At 46.4% G+C, this 21601-nt stretch overlaps 2 protein-coding genes across 5 annotated transcripts in view; one reads left to right on the top strand and one right to left on the bottom strand.

Annotated features, from left to right (window-relative positions):
• Positions 1 to 357: 357 nt before the first annotated feature.
• Positions 358 to 5384, bottom strand: RPS14 (ribosomal protein S14). 2 transcript variants are annotated; one of them, XM_081303615.1, is made up of 5 exons: positions 5255 to 5384; positions 2718 to 2868; positions 2060 to 2221; positions 978 to 1054; positions 358 to 472 (listed from the first exon to the last, which is right to left on the bottom strand). In XM_081303615.1, exons 2-5 carry the CDS (start codon positions 2864 to 2866, stop codon positions 405 to 407), a joined length of 456 nt encoding a protein of 151 aa, XP_081159741.1. In that variant the 5' UTR covers positions 2867 to 2868; positions 5255 to 5384; the 3' UTR covers positions 358 to 404. The 2 variants fall into 2 exon arrangements, with proteins under 2 accessions (XP_081159741.1, XP_081159742.1); XM_081303616.1 differs by lacking the exon at positions 5255 to 5384 and adding an exon at positions 5073 to 5223.
• A 1-nt stretch (position 5385) lies between these two features.
• The window catches only part of NDST1 (N-deacetylase and N-sulfotransferase 1), a 78265-nt gene continuing 62049 nt past the window's right edge, over positions 5386 to 21601 (top strand). Inside the window, exon 1 of one of the 3 annotated variants that reach the window (XM_081303577.1) lies at positions 5386 to 5523. The gene's annotated coding sequence lies outside the window, so the exon portion shown is untranslated. The remainder of the gene's footprint in view (positions 5524 to 21601) is intronic. The other 2 variants (XM_081303574.1, XM_081303575.1) reach the window with 2 other exon arrangements.

Here is a 21601-nt window from a genome sequence, read left to right as displayed (position 1 = left end):
TAGAACCAACATCTTCATTTTCAAAACAAGGTCTCCAAGGCCTTGATTTGCTTTGCTTGACTGAGGAAGCTTAACACCACAACAAGCAAGTATGGAAAAGACCCAAGTAAGCCCTAGTACCTCACCTCTTCTAGGAAGCCAGTTTGCAGAACCAAGGTTCACCTGTTCTACACCAAGGGCCCAAAGAGTTCCACTTATGTTCCTGCGTGATGTCTTTTACATCTTCTGAAGCAATATAATATTTTGTCACTGCCCCAAGAACCTCATGTCAGCTCATGCCCTCATCACACCTAGATAAGTGGAGGGAAATAAATACCCCCTGGGTGGCTCCTACACAAGAAAAGACTAGTGTTGAAATAGCTTACAAGGCATTTATTAACAGAAAATAATCTGAGGAGTCCTGTTCACAGACGGCGACCACGGCGACCCCCCTTCCTGCGGGTGCTGTCGGAGGGGATGGGGGTGACATCCTCTGTGGGGAGAAGAGAAAACATCAGTGCCTGGAGCTGGATGGGAAGAACCCCAGGCCTCCCTAGGCCAATGGTCTAACCATTCAGCAGTAGATCCTATTGTTCCCAAAATGTGTTCCTATTATCAACAGATGAGTGGGGAATTATCCCACCTTCCACATCCTCAAAATTCCCTGTCAATGTCTCAACCTCAAAATCAGGAAGACAGATTTAGAAATGACACTAGGCCATCCAAACGCAGATGGGAAGAACACCATGCAGCTCCTTTCAGCAAATGTAACTGCCAAGAGACACCAAACCAGGCTCTGTACAAAATAGGAGCGGTACTTGATTTCTGGGATCAATAAATACCCCCTGGGTGGCTCCTACACAATAAGGTTTCATTACATTTCTTGGAATTCTAAGACTTATATCCCCTGGTCCCCATTTATTAAAAAAATTTAAGATCAGTAGGTGCCAGGTTAGTTTCAAAACTAACCTGTGTGTGTTCGTGAGGGAGAGACTTACCAATCCGCCCAATCTTCATTCCCGAACGAGCAAGAGCTCTGAGAGCTGACTGGGCCCCAGGTCCAGGGGTCTTGGTCCTAGGAAGTAGAAGTTCAAGTTAGACAAGTCAATGGTAATCTCCATAGGATCTCATAAATTCTCTAGTTCACAATTCTCTAATGACAAACCTCATGTAAAGGGCCAGACAATAAATATTTTAGGCTTAGTGGGGTTACTATCACTTCTGTTGTATAGCCAACAAACAAAAATTCCTTTAACTATTATTATTAGAGTAATTTGTACAGTCAGTACAAAAAAAAGAACAGCAGGTCAACCTAGTCACAGGTCAGTTTGCCCTGCTCTGCCTGCAGCCAGGTAAAGCCCCTTCCCTTCATGCCACATGCTGTGACTCTTAAGTCTTCTTTGCTGCTCTGTCCAAGACACTACCACCTCTGCATGGGACCACTTGAACAGCGTTCTATCTGGTCTACACCCTACCTGGCAATCATGTATTCTAGCTTTCATGCCCAACAAGGCCCAAATTGTTGTCCTGTTCTATAAGACCAGCAAGGCTCTACCCCTGCATCTCTCCAATCACACCTCATGCTACTTTCCTCCTCCTAGTTGCCCAAGCTCATCCTTACCCCAAGAACTTTTTCTTGTAACTGTCTCTAGCTGGAATATCCTCCTTCTGTCTTGCCCTCTCTGAAAGACTTCTGGATATCATTTAGGCCTTAGTTGAAAATATGTTATCACTAACTCCATACATTCTCTTCCTAGCGTTTGCCACAAATAGAGGTCACACACCCACTGCTGCTCTATTTGCTTAAAGTCTGACTCCCCCACAAGCCTAAGTTCCATACAAGGAGGTCAAAGTCATTATCTGCTTTCTTCCTTTAATCTTTTTTTTCTAGTATTGGAAACATAGTGATTGGTATACAGTGGGCACTTGATAAGGGTGGGGTACATCCAGGAGCCAATTATATGTATATGCCTAAAATATCTTGTTTCAGATTACAACAGAAAACCAAATCTCTCAAATCTAAGTGCTCTGGCACCTAAGCCCAGCTGTCTTACCACCACCCATCTCCAGCCTTATATACCTGTTTCCTCCTGTGGCCCGGAGTTTGATATGTAGGGCAGTGATGCCTAGCTCCTTGCACCTCTGGGCTACGTCCTGGGCAGCCAACATGGCAGCATATGGAGAAGATTCATCTCTGTCAGCCTTCACCTTCATCCCACCTGTCACACGACAGATGGTTTCCCTGGGGACAAAAGCAGAGTCATTCTTTTTCATCTCCCAACAATGGTTCACTAAGTGATTATCATGTCTAACAAATAAAGACTGCCACAACTCAGGTATGGCAGAGCTTGAGTCAACTTGAGTATATATCCTGATCCTGGACAAGAGAGTCATGAGCTCTGACTTCATGGTGTTCAGTTTAGTGGGCTGAAAGACACAATACAGCTAAACTTTATATTTTACTTTTGCATTCAATCTTTAAAGATTAGTCTATGAGGTGTGTATTAATATCTTCATTTTATGTAGGAGAAAAATCAAAGTCAGAATCTGAATGACTTCACAAAGAATGTCTCCTTTTAACTCCTAGAAAATTATGCATTTTTGGACAAAACGAGCAAACACATTTCCTTACCTGGAGACAAAGCATTAATTCTTTAGACAGAACTTCCTAAACTGGGACATTTCTTCCCTCAGCCTCTTGCCAGGTGGGTTTTGTGCCTCTCCACCCAGGTACTCACTTGCCAGAAAGATCAGTGACGTGCACAAAGGTGTCATTGAAGGATGCAAAGATGTGGCAGACACCAAATACATTCTCTCCTTCAGCCACCTGAGGTCCAAGGCTGATGACCTGTTCTTCCTTCTTTTCCTTTCCCTTGCGAGGTGCCATTTCTGAATAAAAAGAACCTTAGTGTTAATGACAAGATTTCCATAGCTAGGTGTGATGGTGCATGCCTGAAATCTGAGCACAGCTCAGGGGGCTGAGGAAGAAGGATTATAAATTCAGGGCCAGCCTCAGAAACTCAGTGAGGCCCTGTCTCAAGATAAAAAAATGAAAAGGATCAGGGATATGGCTCAGCGATTAAGTGCCCTTGGGTTTAATCCCTGGCATGCAAGCGTGCGCGCGCGCACACACACACAAACCAAACCACCCAGAATCTGCTGTTTGTAACTTTTAAAGAAATCCCAAAATTTGCTTCTTTTTGTCCCTGATTCCCTATACCTAGGACTATGGTGTACTTCCTCATCTGTGTCTCACTAAAACCCATTTTTCCCTGTACTTGGTTGATGTCAACTAGTGGCTAAAAAGCAATGTGCCATTAGGTAACCCTTCTCCAGAAACTACCAAAGCATAGCTACACAGAACCTTCAGGATAAGCCTAAATTCTAGCAGCTGACCAAAAGTACCCCTAATTTCTACCCCAAATAAGGACAACACATGCTTAGGTCTCTGCAGACCCGAGTTCAACTGGCAATTTTATCTAACTGGGCGAATCAATTATGTTTTCAGTGGTACGAGGGATGGAACCCAAGGTCTTACACATGCTAGGCAAGTGCTCTACCACTGAGCTACATCCTCAGCTGGCAAATCAATTCTTTCTGACCCTTCTTGTTTCAAATATATTAAGATTAAAAAAAACTTTTTGTTGATTTATCCAGGGTAGCACAGCAATTCAGTTGCAGAAATCAGAACCCGTTTAGATTAATTCTTGATCCACACACAGTAATGCTAGAAGTACTTCTAGGTTTCCTGGCCCTGGATACTATATACAGGCTAGACCCAAAGAAGCCTGAAATACTATATACCAAAAGGCAATGCCAAGGCTAATACCTATCTATGTATCAGCAATGGTGCTCCAAAGATCCTTTATTCAAGTGGGGAAAAAAACTGGCCACATAACCAATTCCTTGGCTTAGCATTCAGGGATCTTTTACCAATATGGCCCTCAACCCTCATTTCCTCATTCTATGCTCTACCTGTTCTCTCCTACAGCCAATCTAAACCATCTTCGCCTACCAACTTATCTCCTTCTACTACTGCTTAGAACCAAGTCCTTAAACTTTATACTAACACCAAATATTAAAGGCACTAAAACATGCCCTCCAGAAAAAGACCCACTCCAGAAATCCAATTGGTTCATGAAACCAAATAACTCTAACCTGACATGGTCTATAACATTAAGTGAAATCACAGGAACATAGGACTAGCAAAAAAGGCACACTGACAGGAAGGTGAGGAGAATGGGCAAGGCTAGAAGGACTGCTTCCTGCCTAAAGACCCAGGCCTTCTAACCCCTCTGAGGCTCAAGCATCAGAACAATTTCTTAACATTATCAGAAGACACCAAAACTATGAAGGGCTCAAATGAAATCAGGCTATAGCCTGCAGAAGGAGTTAAGACAAGAGGTGCCACCTAAGATCACACCATTTCAGCCCTGTACTCTGGCCAGATCCTTCTACTTCACAATTACCCTAGATTTTAAAAGTCTGATTCCAGTGCTCCTGGATCTCTCTGGTGCCTTTCTTGTGTGCAAAACCACCTATTCCCACCTTCAAATTAGATAAACGAAATTGGTACTCAGTGGGTAAGTACTGTTAAGGAAGGTGCCACAGGAAATCTTACCTAAGCGAGTATTATATCCAGTGTCTACCTGAATTTCCCGGATCCTAAGGCCCTCAAGTGTTGAGGAAATGGTCACTCAGGGGTATTAACATACCTCAAACACTGATGTGCAGTCCCTACCATCAGCTTCTGAGTCGGGCCCCGAGGGCCCAGAACTAGCATCAAGAATCACCCTGATTCAGAAGCACCCAACACAGTCTTTCCTGCATTCTCATTACAACCGCATAGGACAGACGCTATTAGTTCTATTTTCCAAATCCTAACTTGAGATTAGATACGGGTCTGCAATCGCCCAGGAAGAAGCTAGCGGGGTAGGGTGGGAGGAGCCCACAGACCACGGTCTCTGGGTCCCGTAAGTCACGCTGTGCAGTCGCTGAAACGTGACTTAGTTCAGGGCCAAGTTCTGGACTCAAGTTCGTGTCCACTTCACAGAAATAAGCCTCCCCCCTCCCCCCCTTTAAAACCAGGCGACCTCCTTCCGAGACAAGGCGCGAAGTTGATCCTAGACTGGCCGGGCTCGGAGTCTGCCGGTAGCGCGTCTCTTGCCCAGCACCTGACTTGGCTTCCGCGGAAAGACCCCACTACCACGTCCCGAGCCCCGCCGGGCCCTCTGGCCACAGGATGCCGCACGATTATGGTGCTTGGGCCTCGTACCTGCGCCTCGCCTCCAGACTCTGCCACCGGAAAGAGAGATTGGGAAGGGGCGGGGCGATGGGTCATTTCCGACTGCCGGAAGTATACCGCTGAGGTCACGGGGGCGAGGTCGGCTCCCGGAATTCGACGCTTTTATTGCTCACGAAAAGATTAAGACTCCGCCCTCGGGGAAGATAGTTTACTTAAGGGAGAGCGAAAAGAGGCACGGGGATGAGTGTTGCGCAAACGGGCTTGCCTACGGGACCGAACGAACCGGATACACCCAAGAGGTGAGGCGGGTTTATGTTCCAAGATGGCGGGGGGCTGCGACTAGATAGACTTCCGCCGTCCAAACCCCGAGCCTAGCATCCTGGGAGTGGCAGCGCACCTAGTGGCGCGGAGGGGCAGAACAACAAGAGACTTCTAATAATGTACCTTTGGCTTGTTTTGTGCAGCCCCGAGCAAAATAAGAATGTTTATATTCCAGCCTGTGCTAAGCAATTTATATGCTTCATTTAATTCTCATATTTTCAAGCAGCCTTTTGGTTTCCCTTGTACAGATGAGGGATGTTAATAGAGACCACATAATTGTAGTGGATATGAGATTCTGATTTAAAACTTGTATGCTCAATAGCTATTTCCATATATCCCTTTAATAATAATATAGAAGGACCTTGAAGGACTGGAAGAATGTGTAGATGGAGATGTGGAAAGGGCCAATAAGTGTATCTAGCAGAACTGGGTAAACATGCATGCATTGCATGCACAATATATATGAAATCTATATAATGAAATGTAGATATTGTGTATGTTGGAAAAAATGAGCTAGCATGAAGAATAGCATACGTCTGTATGAGCTGTTGACCACTTTGAAAGACTTCAGTTTATGTAGGCTTTTTTTTTTTTTTTTTTTTTTTTGTACTCGGGATTGAACTCAGGGGCCATTATACCTGGCCAAAATTTTTCAAAAAATTTTGTAGTATCCTCTTTCCACTTTTTAAAAACAAGTAATTGCTGGGCATGGTTGTGCATGCCTGTAATCTCAGCAGCTCCAGAGGCTGAGGCAGGAGGATCATGAGTTCAAAGCCAGCCTCAGCAATTTAGTGAGGCCCTGAGTAACTCAGTGAGACCCTGCTTCTAAATAATATACATTAAAAAAAAGGGATGGGGATGTGGCTCAGTGGTTTAGTGCCCCTGGGTTCAATCCCTGGTACCAAAACAACAATAACAAAAGAAACAATTAATTACAGAAACATGAAAAGAACAAGAAAGAAAAAAGAAGTAACAGTCTTAATCACTGCTGTTCATAACTAGGCACATGTCCTTCCCAGGAATCACTTATGCATGTACATACAGGAAAAGACTCTCTCCTTTTTAAATTTTTTTTTGTAATTAGTTATACATGTGGGTAGAATGCATTTTGACACATCATACATAAGTGGAATATAATTTCTCATTCTTCTGATTGTAAATGAGTGGAATCACACTGGTTGTGTAATCATATATGTACATAGGGTAATAATGTCATATCGTTTCACTGTCCTTCCTACCCCCACTACCTAATCCAAAGTACCTCTCTTCCTCCCTAGCCCTGCCCCTTATTGTGAGTTAGTGTTGGAATATCAGAGAAAACATTTGGACTTAGGCTTTTTGGGGATTGGCTTATTTCCCTAAGCATGATGTTCTCTAGCTCCATCTACTTACCAGCAAATGCCATAATTTCATTCTTCTTTAAGGCTGAAGGACTCTCTTTTTTAAGAAAAGAAAAGAGCTTTACAATAATTTGCCTTTTATGGTTTTTTAAAAAAAGCTATGCTCATTATAAATAGTCCACACAATACAGAGAAGTATGTAGTAAAAAAGTAAAAATTGCCCCCCAAGTTTTCCTTCTAGAAGTACACTATTACGAAGTTAAAGTACATCATTCCAGAAACATTTTATACCCACATGTATACCAATATCTTTAGTATATAATCTACAATTTTATGTAAAAGAAAATTACATTTTATTTGCTATTTTGCTTTTTTTCACCCAACATCATTGTAGATACCTTTCCATAACAACCAGTAGAAATCTGTGGCTTTTTATGTATTTATTTGTTTCCTTGCTTGTTTATTTATTTAATTTTGCAGTACTGGGTATTAATCCAGGACCTCACGTACACTAAGCAATCACCCTACCATTGAGCTACATCCTTAGCCCTTTTGTTTCTAAATTTTATTTGAAACAGGGTCTCACTGAGTTGCCTAGGCTGATCTCAAACTTGAGATCCTCCTGCCTCAGCCTCCAGGGTAACTGGGATTACAGTTGTGAGCCACTATTCCTGGCCCTATAGCATTAAAAAAAAAATATTTGTTTACTTTTTTTAGTTGTAGGTGGACACAACACCTTTATTTTATTTTTATTTTGTGCTGAGGATCGAACCCAGGGCCTCACGCATGCTAGATGAGCGCTCTACCTTTGAGCCATAACCCCAGCCCCTATAGCATTTTTTAAAAGAAATGTTTAATTTTATTATTTTGAATATAAAGTCATTCACAAACTTTTTAAAAAATATTTTTTAGTTGTAGTTGGACATAATAGCTTTATTCTATTTATTTATGTGGTGCTGAGGATCAAACCCAGGGCCTCGCACGTGCTAGGCAAGTGCTCTACTGCTGAGCCACAACCCCAGCCCCACACAAACATTTTTTTAAAGTTACCAAAAAGTATACCAAAGTCTCCCCCCAAAATTCATCTTTTCAACTGTGTCCCCAGAAATCCTCTTCCTTACTAGTTACCATGTTGTGTCTTTTTAACTACTATTGTATCACTTTGTATAGCTGTATAATTGCTTATTTAACCAGTTCTCTATTGATGGATGTTTAGATTAATCTCCAGAATTTTCAAATATAAAACTGTCAAGAACACACTTGTCCTGGATGTGGTGGCACAGCCTGTGGTGGTACCAGATGCTCAGGAGGCTGAGGCAGGAGGATCGCTTGAGCCTAGGAGTTTGGGGCCAGCCTGGGCAATGTAATGAGACCCCATTTCTTCAACCAAACAAAACAACAACAAAAATAACCCACTTCTGCTATCCCTTCCTCAAGGTAAATTGCTTGAAATCAAAGGGAACATGCATTTAAAAAAAATTTTTTTTTTTTTTTTTTTTTTGGTATCAGGGATTGAACCCAGGGGCATTTTATCAGAGAGCCATGACTCCAGCCCTTTTTATTTTTGAGAAAGGCCTTGCTATTCTTGCTTAGGGCCTCATGAAATTGCTGAGGCTGGCCTCAGACTTGTGATCCTCTTGCCTCAGCCTCCCGAGTCACTGGGATTACAAGCGTAATCCATTGTTCCTGGCATTAAACTTTGATATATGTTGTTAAATTTTTCTCCTGAAAGTTCGTATCACTTCACTTCTATAAGCTGAGAAGCTAAGTACATCCTTGTTGCATCCCTTCTCTTCATGATTAGTGAAGTCAGACATCTTTCTGAATGTTTTGACCATTTGCATCTCTTCTATTAATTGTCTCTCTGTGTTCTTTGAAGGCCAGGGCTTTTTGTTCTCAGGTAGTGTGTTCCCCAGCAGAGTCGGGATAGTGGTGGAGACTGGAGTATTGTGGGATGAGCTCCTGCTTTGAATCAGCATTGTACTAAACAGAGACCTCTCCACCTGGCAGAGGGAAGGCTTTGTGGAGGGAGCGTGGCCAAAAGCAGCCCACACAATTTCTTCAGGACAGATTTTTACACAGAGAAATAAGAGAAGTCTTATTTCAGAAACTATAGTAGTTACTACTTCAAAACTCCTCTTGGATTATTTAATCAACACGTTTGTGATTCTACAAATAGTTTTTAGCTGAATAAAAATTAGAGCCTATCTAGGGTTTAGTTTTCTCATATATAAAATCCTATAATAATAGTGCTTTTAAAAACATATTGATTCTGGGGCTGGGGATATAGCTCAGTTAGTAGAGTTCTTGCCTTGCATGCACAAGGCCCTGGGTTAGATCTCCAGCATCAAAAAACAAAACAAAACAAAAAAACATATTGATTCTGGCATGGTGGCACCTGCCTATAATTCCAGTGACTTGGGAGGCTGAGACAGGAGGATTGCAAGTTTGAGGCCAGTCTCAGCAACTAAATGAGGCCCTGAGTAACTTAGACCCTGACTCAAAAAATAAGAAGGGCTGGGGATGTGGCTTAGTGGTAAAGTGCCTCTGGGTTCAATCCCTGGTACCAAAAAAAAAAAAAAAAAAAAAATTGTTGAAAACATATATCTTTGTTGGACTCCTACTCTGTAGCCAAGCTCTAGGATACAATCATAATGGTATTTAAACTAAGACTTGAAAGTAGAGTAGGGAAGCTGAAGCATGGGGTGGCACGTACCTGTAACCTCAGCTACTCCAGAGGCTAAGGCAGGAGGATCACAAGTTTGAAGCCAGCCTTGGAAACTTAGTGGGATCCTGTCTCAAAATAAAAATTAACAAGGGCTGAGGTGGGCTGGGGTTGTGGCTCGGTGGTGAAGCGCTTGCCTTGCATGCATGAGGCTCTGGGTTTGAGCCTCAGCACCACATAAAAATAAATAAATAAAAATGAAAATATTGTGTCCATCTACAACTAAAAAATATATATATTAAAAAAAAAAGAAGGGCTGAGGATGTGGTTCACTGGTATAGTATCCCTGGGTTCAATACTCAGTAATGGAAAAATGAGTAAACATATGAAGTAGAAATTAGCTAAATTAAGACAGGAAGAATGGAAGAATAGTCTGAGTGTGGAGAATCGTACGTGCAAAGGTCCTGAGGTAAGAATGTGTTTGGAGAGTTCAAATAATTAAAACTTAGCTGGTATGACTAGTGTGCTGTGAGGAGAGGAATGAGCGATCAGATTGGAGGAGCGGCAGAGCACTCTGCAGTGTCTTGCCTCTTCTCTTTCTCACCCCACCCCACTCCATGTGCTGTCAGCATTATGAGTACAGGAGTGTGCTCACCATTCACAGCTTAGTCATTCCATCAGTGAAGGCTGTGAGCATTGTGTATGTGTCTAGGTTCTTGACACTTGGGATACATTGATGACCAAATCAGACAATAATTCCCATCCTCTTAAAGTTGACATTCTGGAAGAAAGAGCAGCTGCAGCATCTGGGTAACTTTCCCATTATGTTAGTAGGCGGTCAGTGCTAGGGAAGGAAGAAAAAGCCAGGCAGGTAAGGAATGGAAAGGGGTGGGGCAGGTGGCAGAATTCAATGCAAAAGGCGGGAGTCTGGAGGAGAGGTTTGAGCAGAGGCCCAAGGGAGATGCAGAAGGGAGTGTTGCCAGCATCTAGGGGAAGATCTTTATGGGGCTCCTGGGCACGTGGGCATGCCCAAAGGTGGAAGTGTGGGGGGCATATTCTGGGGGTGGTGGGAACTGGGGTGGTGGGAGCCAGTTTGGCTGGAATGGAGTGGCACTGGAGGGGGTGGTCAGAGAGGAAATGTCATGATCAGAGGTCATGTGGCCCCACAGGGCATTGTAGAGACTTTGGTTTTGCTCTGCGTGGAGCTGTTGAGGGTTTTGAGCAGAGGAGGGAGGTCTGACTTGTTTTAATAGGTTCACTGTGGATGCTCTGTGCGGAGCCCACTCAGCCTCGGGAGGGGTGAGGGGCAGAAATAGAAGCAGGATCAGGGTTAAGAGGCTTTTGCAGTAAACCAAGTGAAATGTATTGATAGCCGAGACCAGGGGGGCCTCAGTGGAGGCAGAGAGAAGTGGTTCAAATCTGGCTGTACTTTGAAAGTAGATCCAACAGGATTTCCTGCAGATGAGACGAGACGTGGGCTGGAGGAAGAGCGCCGAGAGCCAACTCCCGCAGTCAGGGCTGGGGTACCTGAAGGGTGAAGCTGCAGCTGCTAGGCTGGGAGGCCGAGGGGGGTGAGGGCTTGGAGGGGAGACCCGAGTTGGTCTTAGGCCTGAGTTTGGGGTGTTATTACACACCAACTGGACATGTCCAGGAGTTGTCAGGTTGGATGAACCTGGAATTGAGGAGTAGGCCTGGGCTGGTGTGTAAATCTGGGGTCTTGGGCATAGGGGTGATATTTCAAATTGGGGACTGTGACCACTGAGGGCCGTGGTGTAGGTGGAAAAGAGCTCTAAGGATGGAGTGTCAAGAGCATGCGGGGGTCGGTGGTGGAGTGCTTGCCTTGCGTGCACGGAGCCCTGGGGTCCTTGCACACGTGCGTGTGCACATGATGGAATAAGGAGGAGACAGCGAGTGAGAAGGAAGTAGTGAGGGTGAGATTGGGGACTCCACGAAGGTGTTCCAGGAATTCACATGAAGACACAGTCAGGAAGGGGAGTGGGCAGCTGTGTTGGGGCACTGAGAGGTCCCCCGTAGGATGGGCGCCGAGAGTGACCACCAGGGACCATGATACGAGCAGGTTTCATGGGGTGGGGCAGCTGGAGGAATGGTGAAAGCTTGAAGTGAGTATATTTAAGAGAGAAAGAAGGAGGTGTAGATAGCTTTTGAGTTTGTTGCAAAGGAGCAGATGGAGAATGGGGAAATTTCTTTCCTTTCCTTCCTTCCTTCTTTCCTTTCCTTCCCTTTCCCTCCCTCCCTCCCTCCCTCCCTCCCTCCCTCCCTCCCTCCCTTCCTTCCTTCCTTCCTTCCTTCCTTCCTTCCTTCCACCAGGGATTGGGTGCTAAACCTCTGAGCCACATCCCCAGCCCTTTTCATATTTTAGTTAGAGACAGGGTCTTGCTCAGTTGCTTAGGGCCTCACTAAGTTGCTGAGGCTGGCTTTGAACTTGCAATCCTCTTACCTCAGCCTCCCAAACCACTGGGACTATAGGCATGCGCCACTGTACCCAGCAGAAATTTCTTTTTTAAAGATTCTGTTCTTAGCGGATGTCTGTTTCGGGGTGGGATGGTCCAGTAGAGAGTAGAAAGCTGGAGTGGAGACATGACCTTGCTTAGGTGAGAAGTGAGGGGCTCTAGGGCTCAGGTGAGGGGGTAGGCTTTGGTAGGAGAGAGAATGTGTCCTCAGTGCCATCAGCAGGAAGGTGGGAGGGTGGGCATGTGGCAGGAGGGCTTTGGGTGACTCTCTACAGGGAAGTGGCAGCAGCCAGCTCTAAGTTGAACGTGCTGGGTGAGAGAAGGCTTGACACCAAGGCTGGAGAAATCGAATGGAGTTCCTGAGCATCCTAGGGTCAGTCCTCTCGAGGTTAGTGTGTGGTGCTTTCTCCAGCCGGCATGGCTTCCCAGATGCAGGCATGGAGTGGGATTTAACCAGGGTTGTGATTTTGCCAAGAGAGGACAGCTTAAGAGAGGGCCAGGGGAGCGGAGGGTGAAAGGAAGTATGATGTGTCCACATGTGGCGTTGAGGTGGATAGCTGGAGTAGTCAAGTGTCCACACTGGCAGGGACAGTGTGTACAGGGTGGAACGAGGGACTAGGGGTCCCAATGTAGTCAGGGATGACTGAAGTCAACATGCCAGCTGGTGTCTTCAAGCTGATGATCAAGGACTAGGGGGCATCATGGAGATGATGGTTTAGGGAGGAGTCCCAGGTATTGGTCACAACCATGGGGACAAGTGGCAGAGATGGTCAGGAAGTCAAGATGTTTAGATAAAAATATGTCGAGAGACTGGAGGCTGGAGTAGTAGAAGCATCATCCATGTGACCATTGAAATGCCAAGAATTGAGACACCGATTGACTGAGGGTGACCATGAGTCCAGGGCAGAGCATCCAAAGACGGCAGGGTGGACACAGGGGCTGGGAGACCCTGTGCGAAGGTGGGCTGATGTTGGGTGCCTCTTAGGATGTGATGTGGAATTAAAGCTGGGTCTTTTGGGGAGGAAGGCATGAGAATAGCCTGGATGTGGCAGTGAGAAGCAGGAGTGCTCCCTGTCTTCTGCCCCCTCCTTCTCTCACTCCATAGGTTGTTGAAGGACGAAGGAGAGCCCTCAGGAGGCCTGTGAGGGGCAGCAACCCCAGGGGAGAGCTGCATTTCCTAAGACAAAATGGGACTATGCAGAGAAAAAACTAGGGAACGAGGAGGTTCTACTGCAGACCTTCTAGAATTCCTGAGGGCAGCAGAAGGCCTTGAGGAGGCGTGTAAGGAAGGGACTGAGGACAGGGACTAGAGGACCGTGGACAAGGCATGCCTGTGTGTATGTGGGTAGATAAAATCAAAATATGACTAGGACACAAGTGACTGACACTCAATTGTTCAGTGGTGATAATGGTGATAATGGTGGAGAAGTCAGGGCGGGTCCCAGGCAGCTAACCTACAGACCGCGAATGCCTGCTCCTGCCGAAGGGCCCGCTAGATGGCGCCGGATCCTCGCTGCTCAGGGAAAGCCTTGGCTGTTGCCCACATTCTTGTAGTTTCTGAATCCAGAAGTTGGTGTGTGTGTGTGTGTGTGTGTGTGTGTGTGTGTGTGTGTGTTTATCTGCACTTCAGACAAGACATTCTCCCTAGGACAGGGCTGTGATGCGACCAGGTCTTGGTGTGCACACTTCCTTTGTGCCTCAGCACACTGCAGGGGCTTGGATGATTATCCTTGTTTTACAGAGCAGGAGAAGAGAAGGTGATGCCCAGTCATTCGGGGGTTCAGGGAAAGATTGTGTCCAGCTTCTGGAGTGCCCCAGGCTGACTTGCGAGGGCCTCCTCTGAGTTCCCTCATATGGAAAAACTGGACCCACTGGCTTGGCACCACAGGGATAGATCCTGGGTCAGCAGACTGATTGGTGCCTCATATGTGCAGGTACTGGTGAGTGATGAAGCCGTGAATGAAGGCCAGGCACAGGGCTTGTAACCCCAGCCACTTAGGAGGCTGAGGCAGGAGGATCACAATTTCAAATTGAGCCTGGGCAACTTAGCGAGACCCTGTTTCAAAATAAAAAGTAAAAAGGGCTAAGGATGTAGTTCAGTGGTAGAACACTCCTGGATTCAATCTTCAGCACCAAAGAAGGAAAAACAAAACAAGACCAAAAAACCAAAAAACCAAAAACAGCACTGGATAAGGTAAGACTTGGGTCCTCTAATGTGGAAACAGGTAGCCATTACACAAGTAGACCAGCAATAACTTCATCATTGTCAGTGTGTGAAGGGAAAGGACTGACCTGCGTGGATTACAGGACTGGGTTCACTCTTAGAGGGCAAAAGCTGCCAAGGCCAGGAAGCTCCAAGGAACTGCAAGGAGGCAGGGATGATAGGGGAGGGTAATGCTGCAAGGTCACCCAGGAGGGCAGAGGGCCAGTGGAGTATATTCTCCATGTCACGGAAAGCCAGTGAAAAGCTTTAAATGGGGAGCAGAATGTTCTAATTGGTGTCTTTTAAAGTCTACTCTGGCCAGGTGTGGTGGCACATGCCTGTAATCCCAGTGACCTGGGTGACTGAGGCAGGAGGGTAGCACATTAGAGGCCAGCCTAGGCAACTTAATAAGACCTTGTCTCAAAATAATATTGGCTGGGGCTGTAGCTCAGTGGTGGTGAAGTGCCTCTGGGTTCAGTCCTGGTACTGCAACAACAACAACAACAACAACAACAACAAAAAACGAAAAAGAAAAATCAACTCTGGTTTTGTTTGGAGGGTCAGTGGGAGGGGAACAGGAGTGGGGAAGATGGTTATGTAAGTGATGGACAAGGGGGAGGTAGACCACGGTGGCAGCTATGAAGATGAAGAAATGCAGATGATGGAGAGATTTTGGAAGCAGAATCTGTAGCATTTTCAGATGAATTGGAACAGGGGTGAGGATGATTCTGGGTTCAGGCTTGAGACCCCTACCAAGAAGGGGAAGCTGGGGGATGTTATGCTTTCGTGGAAGATGGCAGTTAACAGGTTAATCAGGCCCTGTTATATTTGGAATCACTTATGTGATGTCCTAGTAAAGGTGGCACAAGCAGTTGGAGCTCATTGGAAAGACCAGGCAGGGCTTCTGACGTGACTCCAGGAGCCAAGAGACTGGGTGAGGTCACTGCAAGCACCCGCCCCACAAGTCTGAGCAGCTTGGCAGGTGGAGGTGGTGAGGGCTCCATCTCTGAGGTGTGCAGGAGAGGCTGGTTGGTGTCAGCCATGGCTTTGAGAGGAGGCCTCTTTGAGGGAAGATAATATGATATAGAACCTGAGGATACCAGAGACCAAGGCCAGGGTGACCCTGGGGCAGTGAGGAGGAGCTGGCCTTGCTGACTCTGTCTCTTTGGTTAGATCCTCCTTTCCCAGGGGCTCCCTCCCCCTACTGCCATCTGGCAGGGCCCAGAGGCTCACGGTCCCTGGGGTAGAGTGGGGGTGGGGGGCAGCCTTGGGAATGGGGGTAGGGCTCCTGAGTTTCAACCACTTGGTGTAGGGTTCCTCTTTTTGTCACCTCCCTTATGACTTTCTGGGCTGCCAGCCCCACCTGCCAACTGCAGTTCCTTCTGAGGAGGGCCAGGCCCAGGGAGCAGTGGCCTGTTGGTCCCACCTGGAAAGGCATTGAATCAGGTGACACAGCATGCTTGGGGTGAGGGGTAATTGGAGGGGCTACCAAGCTTAATTGGTGGTTAGGAAGCCCTGGAACCTGTGTGAGAGGCCCCCGGCCTTTCATGTTTGCAGCCTCCTGCCAGCCTGGATGAAAGGGCCAGGTATTAATAGTAATTATTAGTTTCACTAGTAAAGTAAGGAAATGGGATCATCACCAAGCTCAGCTTGTTGTCCCGACTCTGTCTACTTCTCTCCTTCCAGTTGGCTCTTTTCTCTTTCCTTCTTTTGCCCTGGGCCTTGCCACTGTGGTCTGTCCTTCAGGGCCTTGGGATCTGCTTTCCTCTCTTGGTGCCGTCCCCCGGCTGTCTGTATTGGCATCCCCTGGGTGCCAGACTGTTTGGAGAATACCCTGTGCTAGTCTAGGGTGCAGGGTGAGAGAGGGGAGATGTAGTGGCAGGAGGGTGTGTGTTCTGGTGTGTGTCCACTCATTCATTCATTCACTTATTCAGTCTTTTACGAAGTTATTGAACTCATTCTGTGCACCAAGCCCTGGGTTGGGCACTAGGGACTCAGTGACATGGGTCCTGTCCCCATAAGTCGACATTCTAGCAGGGAAGATAGACAATACATAGTAACCTGACAGACATGAAAGGTCACAGGGTGTGGTCCATATTATGAAGGGTGTAAATACAGTTCTGATGAAAGCTATGTGGATGGCTACTTTTGACTGGGGGACCAGGCAGGTAATATTCAGGCAGATTCCTAAATGATGAGAAAAACCCAGTTTTGAGGGAGATTGGGAAAAGAGTTCTTGACAAGAAGAACAGCCCTTGCAAAAAAACCCCAGGTGGGAAAGAGCTTAGCATGTCTGTAAAAGAGGATGAAGTAGCAGGTGGGGGCACTGGAGGGAGGAGGAGGAGACAGGGTGGGGATGGAGCTGGTGGCATGGCTTGCAAGCTGTACAGTTGCACGGGTCCCCATGCTCTTTTGTCACTGTCCTGAAATTCTTAATTTTTGAACAAGGGCTTCTGCATTTTCATTTTGCACTGCACCTTGCAAATTATATAGCTGGCTGGTCCTGGTTGGGGAGGTTGGCAAAATAAGTGGGTTTCTGTGTGTAGAAATACGAGGGCTGTTTGGCTGGTGTCCGTGAGTAAATGAGTTAGTGGCGAGTGACTCTGCCCACGTTGGGAGCTCGTCTGTGAGGTCATCAGAGGGTTACATTTGCCTAGATCAGGGGCTACTGCTATGTGGAGAGTGTTCACTCACAGATGTGGCCCCACACCCTGCAGTGCCTGATACATTGTCCACAGCATGCTGCTTGCAAGCTTCCCAGGAACTTTGAGCTGTTGGGTGGGGCCACACTTGTCCTGAGTCCTGCTTTGGGAAACAGTGAAGACTCTGCGCCAGGTTGGGGGTTGCCCTGTCTTCCCTATGAGGCCTGAGACTTTGGAGCCAGACAGATGTGAGTTCATATTTGACTTTGACACTCTGACTAGTAGATGTGACTAAGTGGACTTTGTTCATGTGACTTGTTTCTTTGAGCCTCAGTTTGCTCATCTGTGAAATGAGACTCACAACTTAACAATTGTTGAGAGGATTAAATTAGGTAATGAAAGGAAAACTCTTGGCTGAGTTAGAGCTATTTGCAACAATAACTATTTGCAGCAGTAGTAATTATTATAATTATTCTATAGTCTCTGAAGCTTGGGGAGACATTGGCTTCTGCTCTTAAATGTCTGCATAGTCACGAGCATTATGATGCTTGTGGATCTTGGTTTTCACTTCTGTTAGATTCGAATTTTGGCAGTCTAACCCATCTCTAACCTGGATGGTCAGGAGGATCCAACATGGTCACTATGGAGAGTCTTTGTTAGTTGTGCACGTGTTAGTTGCTTGCACACTCCCAATCCCTATCTTTCCCATCTAGGGTAGGTTTCCTCCAAATCTGCTCACTCAGAAAGAAAAGCATCCTCCATTCCTTGGCTATATAGAGAACCCAGTCTCTGGATTCCCAGCCTTAACTTGTTGCTCTCATTTTGGAAAGTGTGTTTGGGAGTGAACCTCAAGTTCAAGGTCCATGGTCGGGTAAGAAAGAGGAAGATCCAGAAATCAGGGCAGGGAGTGGGAGGATGGGCTGAGGGAGGGCAAAGATGCTGGAGCCAAAATTCCTGGTGGCCTTGTTTCCTGCCTTACTTTGGAGCAGGAAGCAGCTGGAAAGCTGCAGAGAATTAGTCTCTGAAAAAGGGCCCACTTCATCTCCCACATGCGCTCTCCAGTGGCTGATTTGCAGGAGCCTCCAAAACTCTTGGAAACCCAAGGATCACCATCTCAAGGAGGGGAGCCTCATCCCCCACAGTAGTCCTTTCTTGAGAAACCTGAGAGAGGAGGCTAAAAGGACCCTCAGCGCCATTCAGAGTGGAGAACATGAGCTCTGGGGTCAGCCGTTTAGTTCCAAGTGTAGGCTCAGCTCTAATGAGACCCTGGGACTACTTAGCCTCTCTGCGTCTCAATTTCCTCACCTGGAATATGGGGATAATAATGATGCCTTGTCATAGCGCTGCTGGGAGAACTGAGTGCTCTCAAGTTATTAGCATGTCTGACAATGTAGTGGATGCTTTAAGAGGGTTCAATATTGTCATATTGTTTTCAAAACAAATCTGTCAGATCTCCTGATTGACTAGTTCCGTGCCTTCCCCTATATTTTATTGCATTTTTGGCTGGCAGCATTCATTCATTCATTCATTCATTCATTTTTTATTCAATAAATATTTATGGGGCATATAGTAGCAAAGAGTAGCAGATGAAACCAGACGGTTTCCCAGAGGCCATGTGAGTGAGAACTAGCACCTATGGGCTTGGCCACATGCACTCAGATCCTTACTTCCCTGGTTGTGAATGGGCATGTGCAGTTAACAGGAGGGAGCCCAGGTGGAGCCCAGACCCAAGATCACATGCCTCCCAAGGAGCATGTCTGGGTACTAGAATCCAGGCTCACTTCACTCCAGTGTTTGCACTTTTCCAAATATAGATTCCAGGTCCACATTCCTGCTGGACCCCCATCTTCCTCCCCCAACTCTGCTTTGGCAGAACCAGATCCCTAGAGGCTCAAGTTGCACTGTTTTCATTGCCTTCTGCAGCAGGATCTTTGTCATTTCCTCTTTGGTTCTGACCATGAGGAACAACCTTGCGGCTTTCCTCAGAGGGGAAACCCAGCCTGGAAGCAGCCCATGGAAAATGTGGCTGTGAATGACTCCTGATGTTTGTCTCAGCTACAGGGCACCTGGATGTCTCAGGGCAGAGAGTGGTGAAGGTTTCCTTGATGGGTGCTGAGCCAGTGACTCCCAGAAGCCTAACCTCCTGGCTCTATAGACTGAGTCAAGTCATAGCTCTGCCCTCAAAGCTCCAGTGCTGGCTCTTTGTGTGATATTAAGGCAGGGAGTTATGTGCTCAAGGGGAGCCTGGGGCAAGGCTCTGTAATCAGGACATTTCTGGGCCTGGCATGAGTATTCTGCTATGATCCGAATATTTGTGTGTCACCAGCCAAGGGAGCCTGGCACCATGGCACAGTCATGTAATCTCAGCAGTTCAGGAGGCCGAGGCAGGAAGATCACAAGTTCAAAACCAGCTTCGGCAACTTAGTGAGGTCCTGAGCAATTTAGTGAGACCCTGTCTCAAAATAAAAAATCAAAAGGTCTGGGGATATGGCTCAGTGGTTCAATCCCTGGTACCAAAAAAAAAAAAAAAAAAAGTAGGCCAAGGGAACTCATTTGCCCCTTCTACCAGGAGGACAGAGCAGTAAAGCACCTTCTAGGAAACAGTGGCCTTCATCAGATACAGAATCTGCTGGAGCCTTGATTGGACTTCTGTCCTCTAGAATTGTGAAAAATTTCTGTGCTTTAACCATCCATTCTATGATATTTTGTTATGGCAACCCGAATGCACTAAGATATATCCCAAAGTCAAGAAGGCAGCCACCTGGATGCAAACCCTTCCTGTGGCCTCCTTGACATTTTGCTCCTTGTTTTTTCCCACAGATGGAGATGGGAAAGAGAACTGGGAACCAGGAAAAGGAGACTTCTGGCTAACCCGAAGTTCCTTTTGGCAGAGTGTGACACTCACCTTGGTCCTAACTTGAGAAAGCCCTTCTGCTCTTGGCTCTCAGTTTCCCCCTCTGCACTATGAAGGCAGATGTGATACTCAGAGAGGCCTTTTGGCTCTCTAACCCCTGACTGAGGGCCTCTCACTTTTGCCCTCCTAGGCCTCTAGGCTCCAGCCTTGGGGGATTCTATCTGAGGTTTCAATTTCCCATGTCCATCTGTTGTAGCACCCCCACCCCATGTTGTCCAGAGTGGCTAGAAACTAGAGGGATGCAGGGCCACACCCCCTCCCCAGGAAGACTCAAAGGCCGGAGTCTCACTTCCAGGCTAGTGCACATGGATGGAGAGATGAGCTGGAGGGATGGTGGGGGAGGCAGCTCCACATGGAGAGTCATGCCTGCCCCCTCTCCCACAGGCTGGCCAGGTGGTGGGAGCAGCCAAGGGGAGGGCTTCCCCATGGGCTCTGCATGGATACAGATTTGTTTCCATACAAAAGACATGTGGGGAAAAGCCTTCTCCACAGCAGACTTAGGGCTCATAAGACATTTTAATCTGGTGGAATCCCAGTTGTAGCATTAAAAAAACCGTAGTATGCTGCAGAATTCTAGAATCCAGAGGCCTAACATCCTGGAATGTTAGAAAAGTGAGTCATAGGATTTTTGGTTGTTAAATCATGCTCTCCAACACTGTGGCCACTAGCCATGTGTGGTTTTGGAGTACTTAGAATGGGACTAGTTTGAATTGAGGTGTGCTAATGTACATTTTAAACACTTAGTAGATTTTTTTTAGTTTGTGGTGATTTAAATATTTCTTTCTTCTTTTTTTTTTTTTTACACAGTAGATTTTGAACACTTAGTATGGAAGAAAGAATATAAGACATCTTATTGATGATTTCTTCATATTGATGAAGGAACTGCCCTGGTGGCAGCTTTCCTGACCTTGAGTTCTGGAGGTCTGGACTCAGCCATCTGGCCCTGCTCTTGGGGACCTTGAAGCCTCTTGCTGAAAACAGTCACCTAGAAACCACCAGTGCATGGGAGTATTTTTCCCTTGTCTGCTAGTTGGTGCATCAGAATGAACTCAGAAATATGGGAAATTAACTGATTTCCATTAGTTTGCAATAACCATTATCTTCTCTGTGTGAGGAGTTTGAAGATCTTTCTCTCATTCTCTTTCCCATTTATCTTGGGCAAGTTAAACCCTCCAGGGACTTGTAAGAACTCTGAAGATCTGTGTTTAGCCCCAGGTTGGCTCTGTTGCATACTGAAGGGATCTCCTGCAGGTTAGCCAAACCTTCATTTTTTTAATTCTGAAAAATCTCCACCATGTCTACCTTTCAGGACTGCTGTGGGGTCCCCAGGAACTGGTGCACAGAATGGGAAAACGCTATGTAAAAACCAGAAAAAGTGCTATGTGTGAATCTGAGGACCATTTTTTCCCTGGTGGCAGCTCCTGGGAGTGAGAGTTGGTCTGGGGAAGACCTGACATGCATGCTTAGGCTCTGCCTGATACAGGGCACCTGGCCCCCAAGATGGGACTGCTTTGGGAACTAGCTGGCACACTCTTCAAATAGTAGCTTGTTGCTGAAAGTGGTGTATAACATTGAAGGGCTGAGGGGATGCCTCAGGAGTGAGGAAAGGAGACACGAAACCCAGTGGTCTTAGATGATTGAGGGGTTTATGAACTCTGGGCACTTCGGTATAAGTAGTGAAAAAGACTTAGTCTTTAGTTGAATGGCCCTAGACTTGAAGCCTTTTCTGCCATACCTGTCTGTGTGACCGTGGGGAAGTTACTTCATATCTCTGAGCTTCATGCTTTCTGGGTGGCCAGAAGTAGTAATAAAAGAGAAAGG

The sequence above is a fragment of the Spermophilus citellus genome (assembly GCF_964194105.1).
Source record: "Spermophilus citellus genome assembly, chromosome: 1".
Lineage (NCBI taxonomy): Eukaryota > Metazoa > Chordata > Mammalia > Rodentia > Sciuridae > Spermophilus > Spermophilus citellus.
The sequence above is the reverse complement of the archived record's forward strand: the minus strand, read 5'-3'. Positions and strand labels throughout refer to the sequence as shown.

Bases quoted from the DNA above. Each gene is read 5' to 3' on its own strand.
- RPS14 (XM_081303615.1), bottom strand. From the start codon at position 2,866: ATGGCACCTCGCAAGGGAAAGGAAAAGAAGGAAGAACAGGTCATCAGC. The intron at 2,222-2,717 runs GTGAGTACCTGG...TTTTGTCCCCAG, and splicing joins GTCACTGATCTTTCTGGCAA to GGAAACCATCTGTCGTGTGA. The intron at 473-977 runs GTAAGTCTCTCC...TTCTCCCCACAG, and splicing joins AATGAAGATTGGGCGGATTG to AGGATGTCACCCCCATCCCC.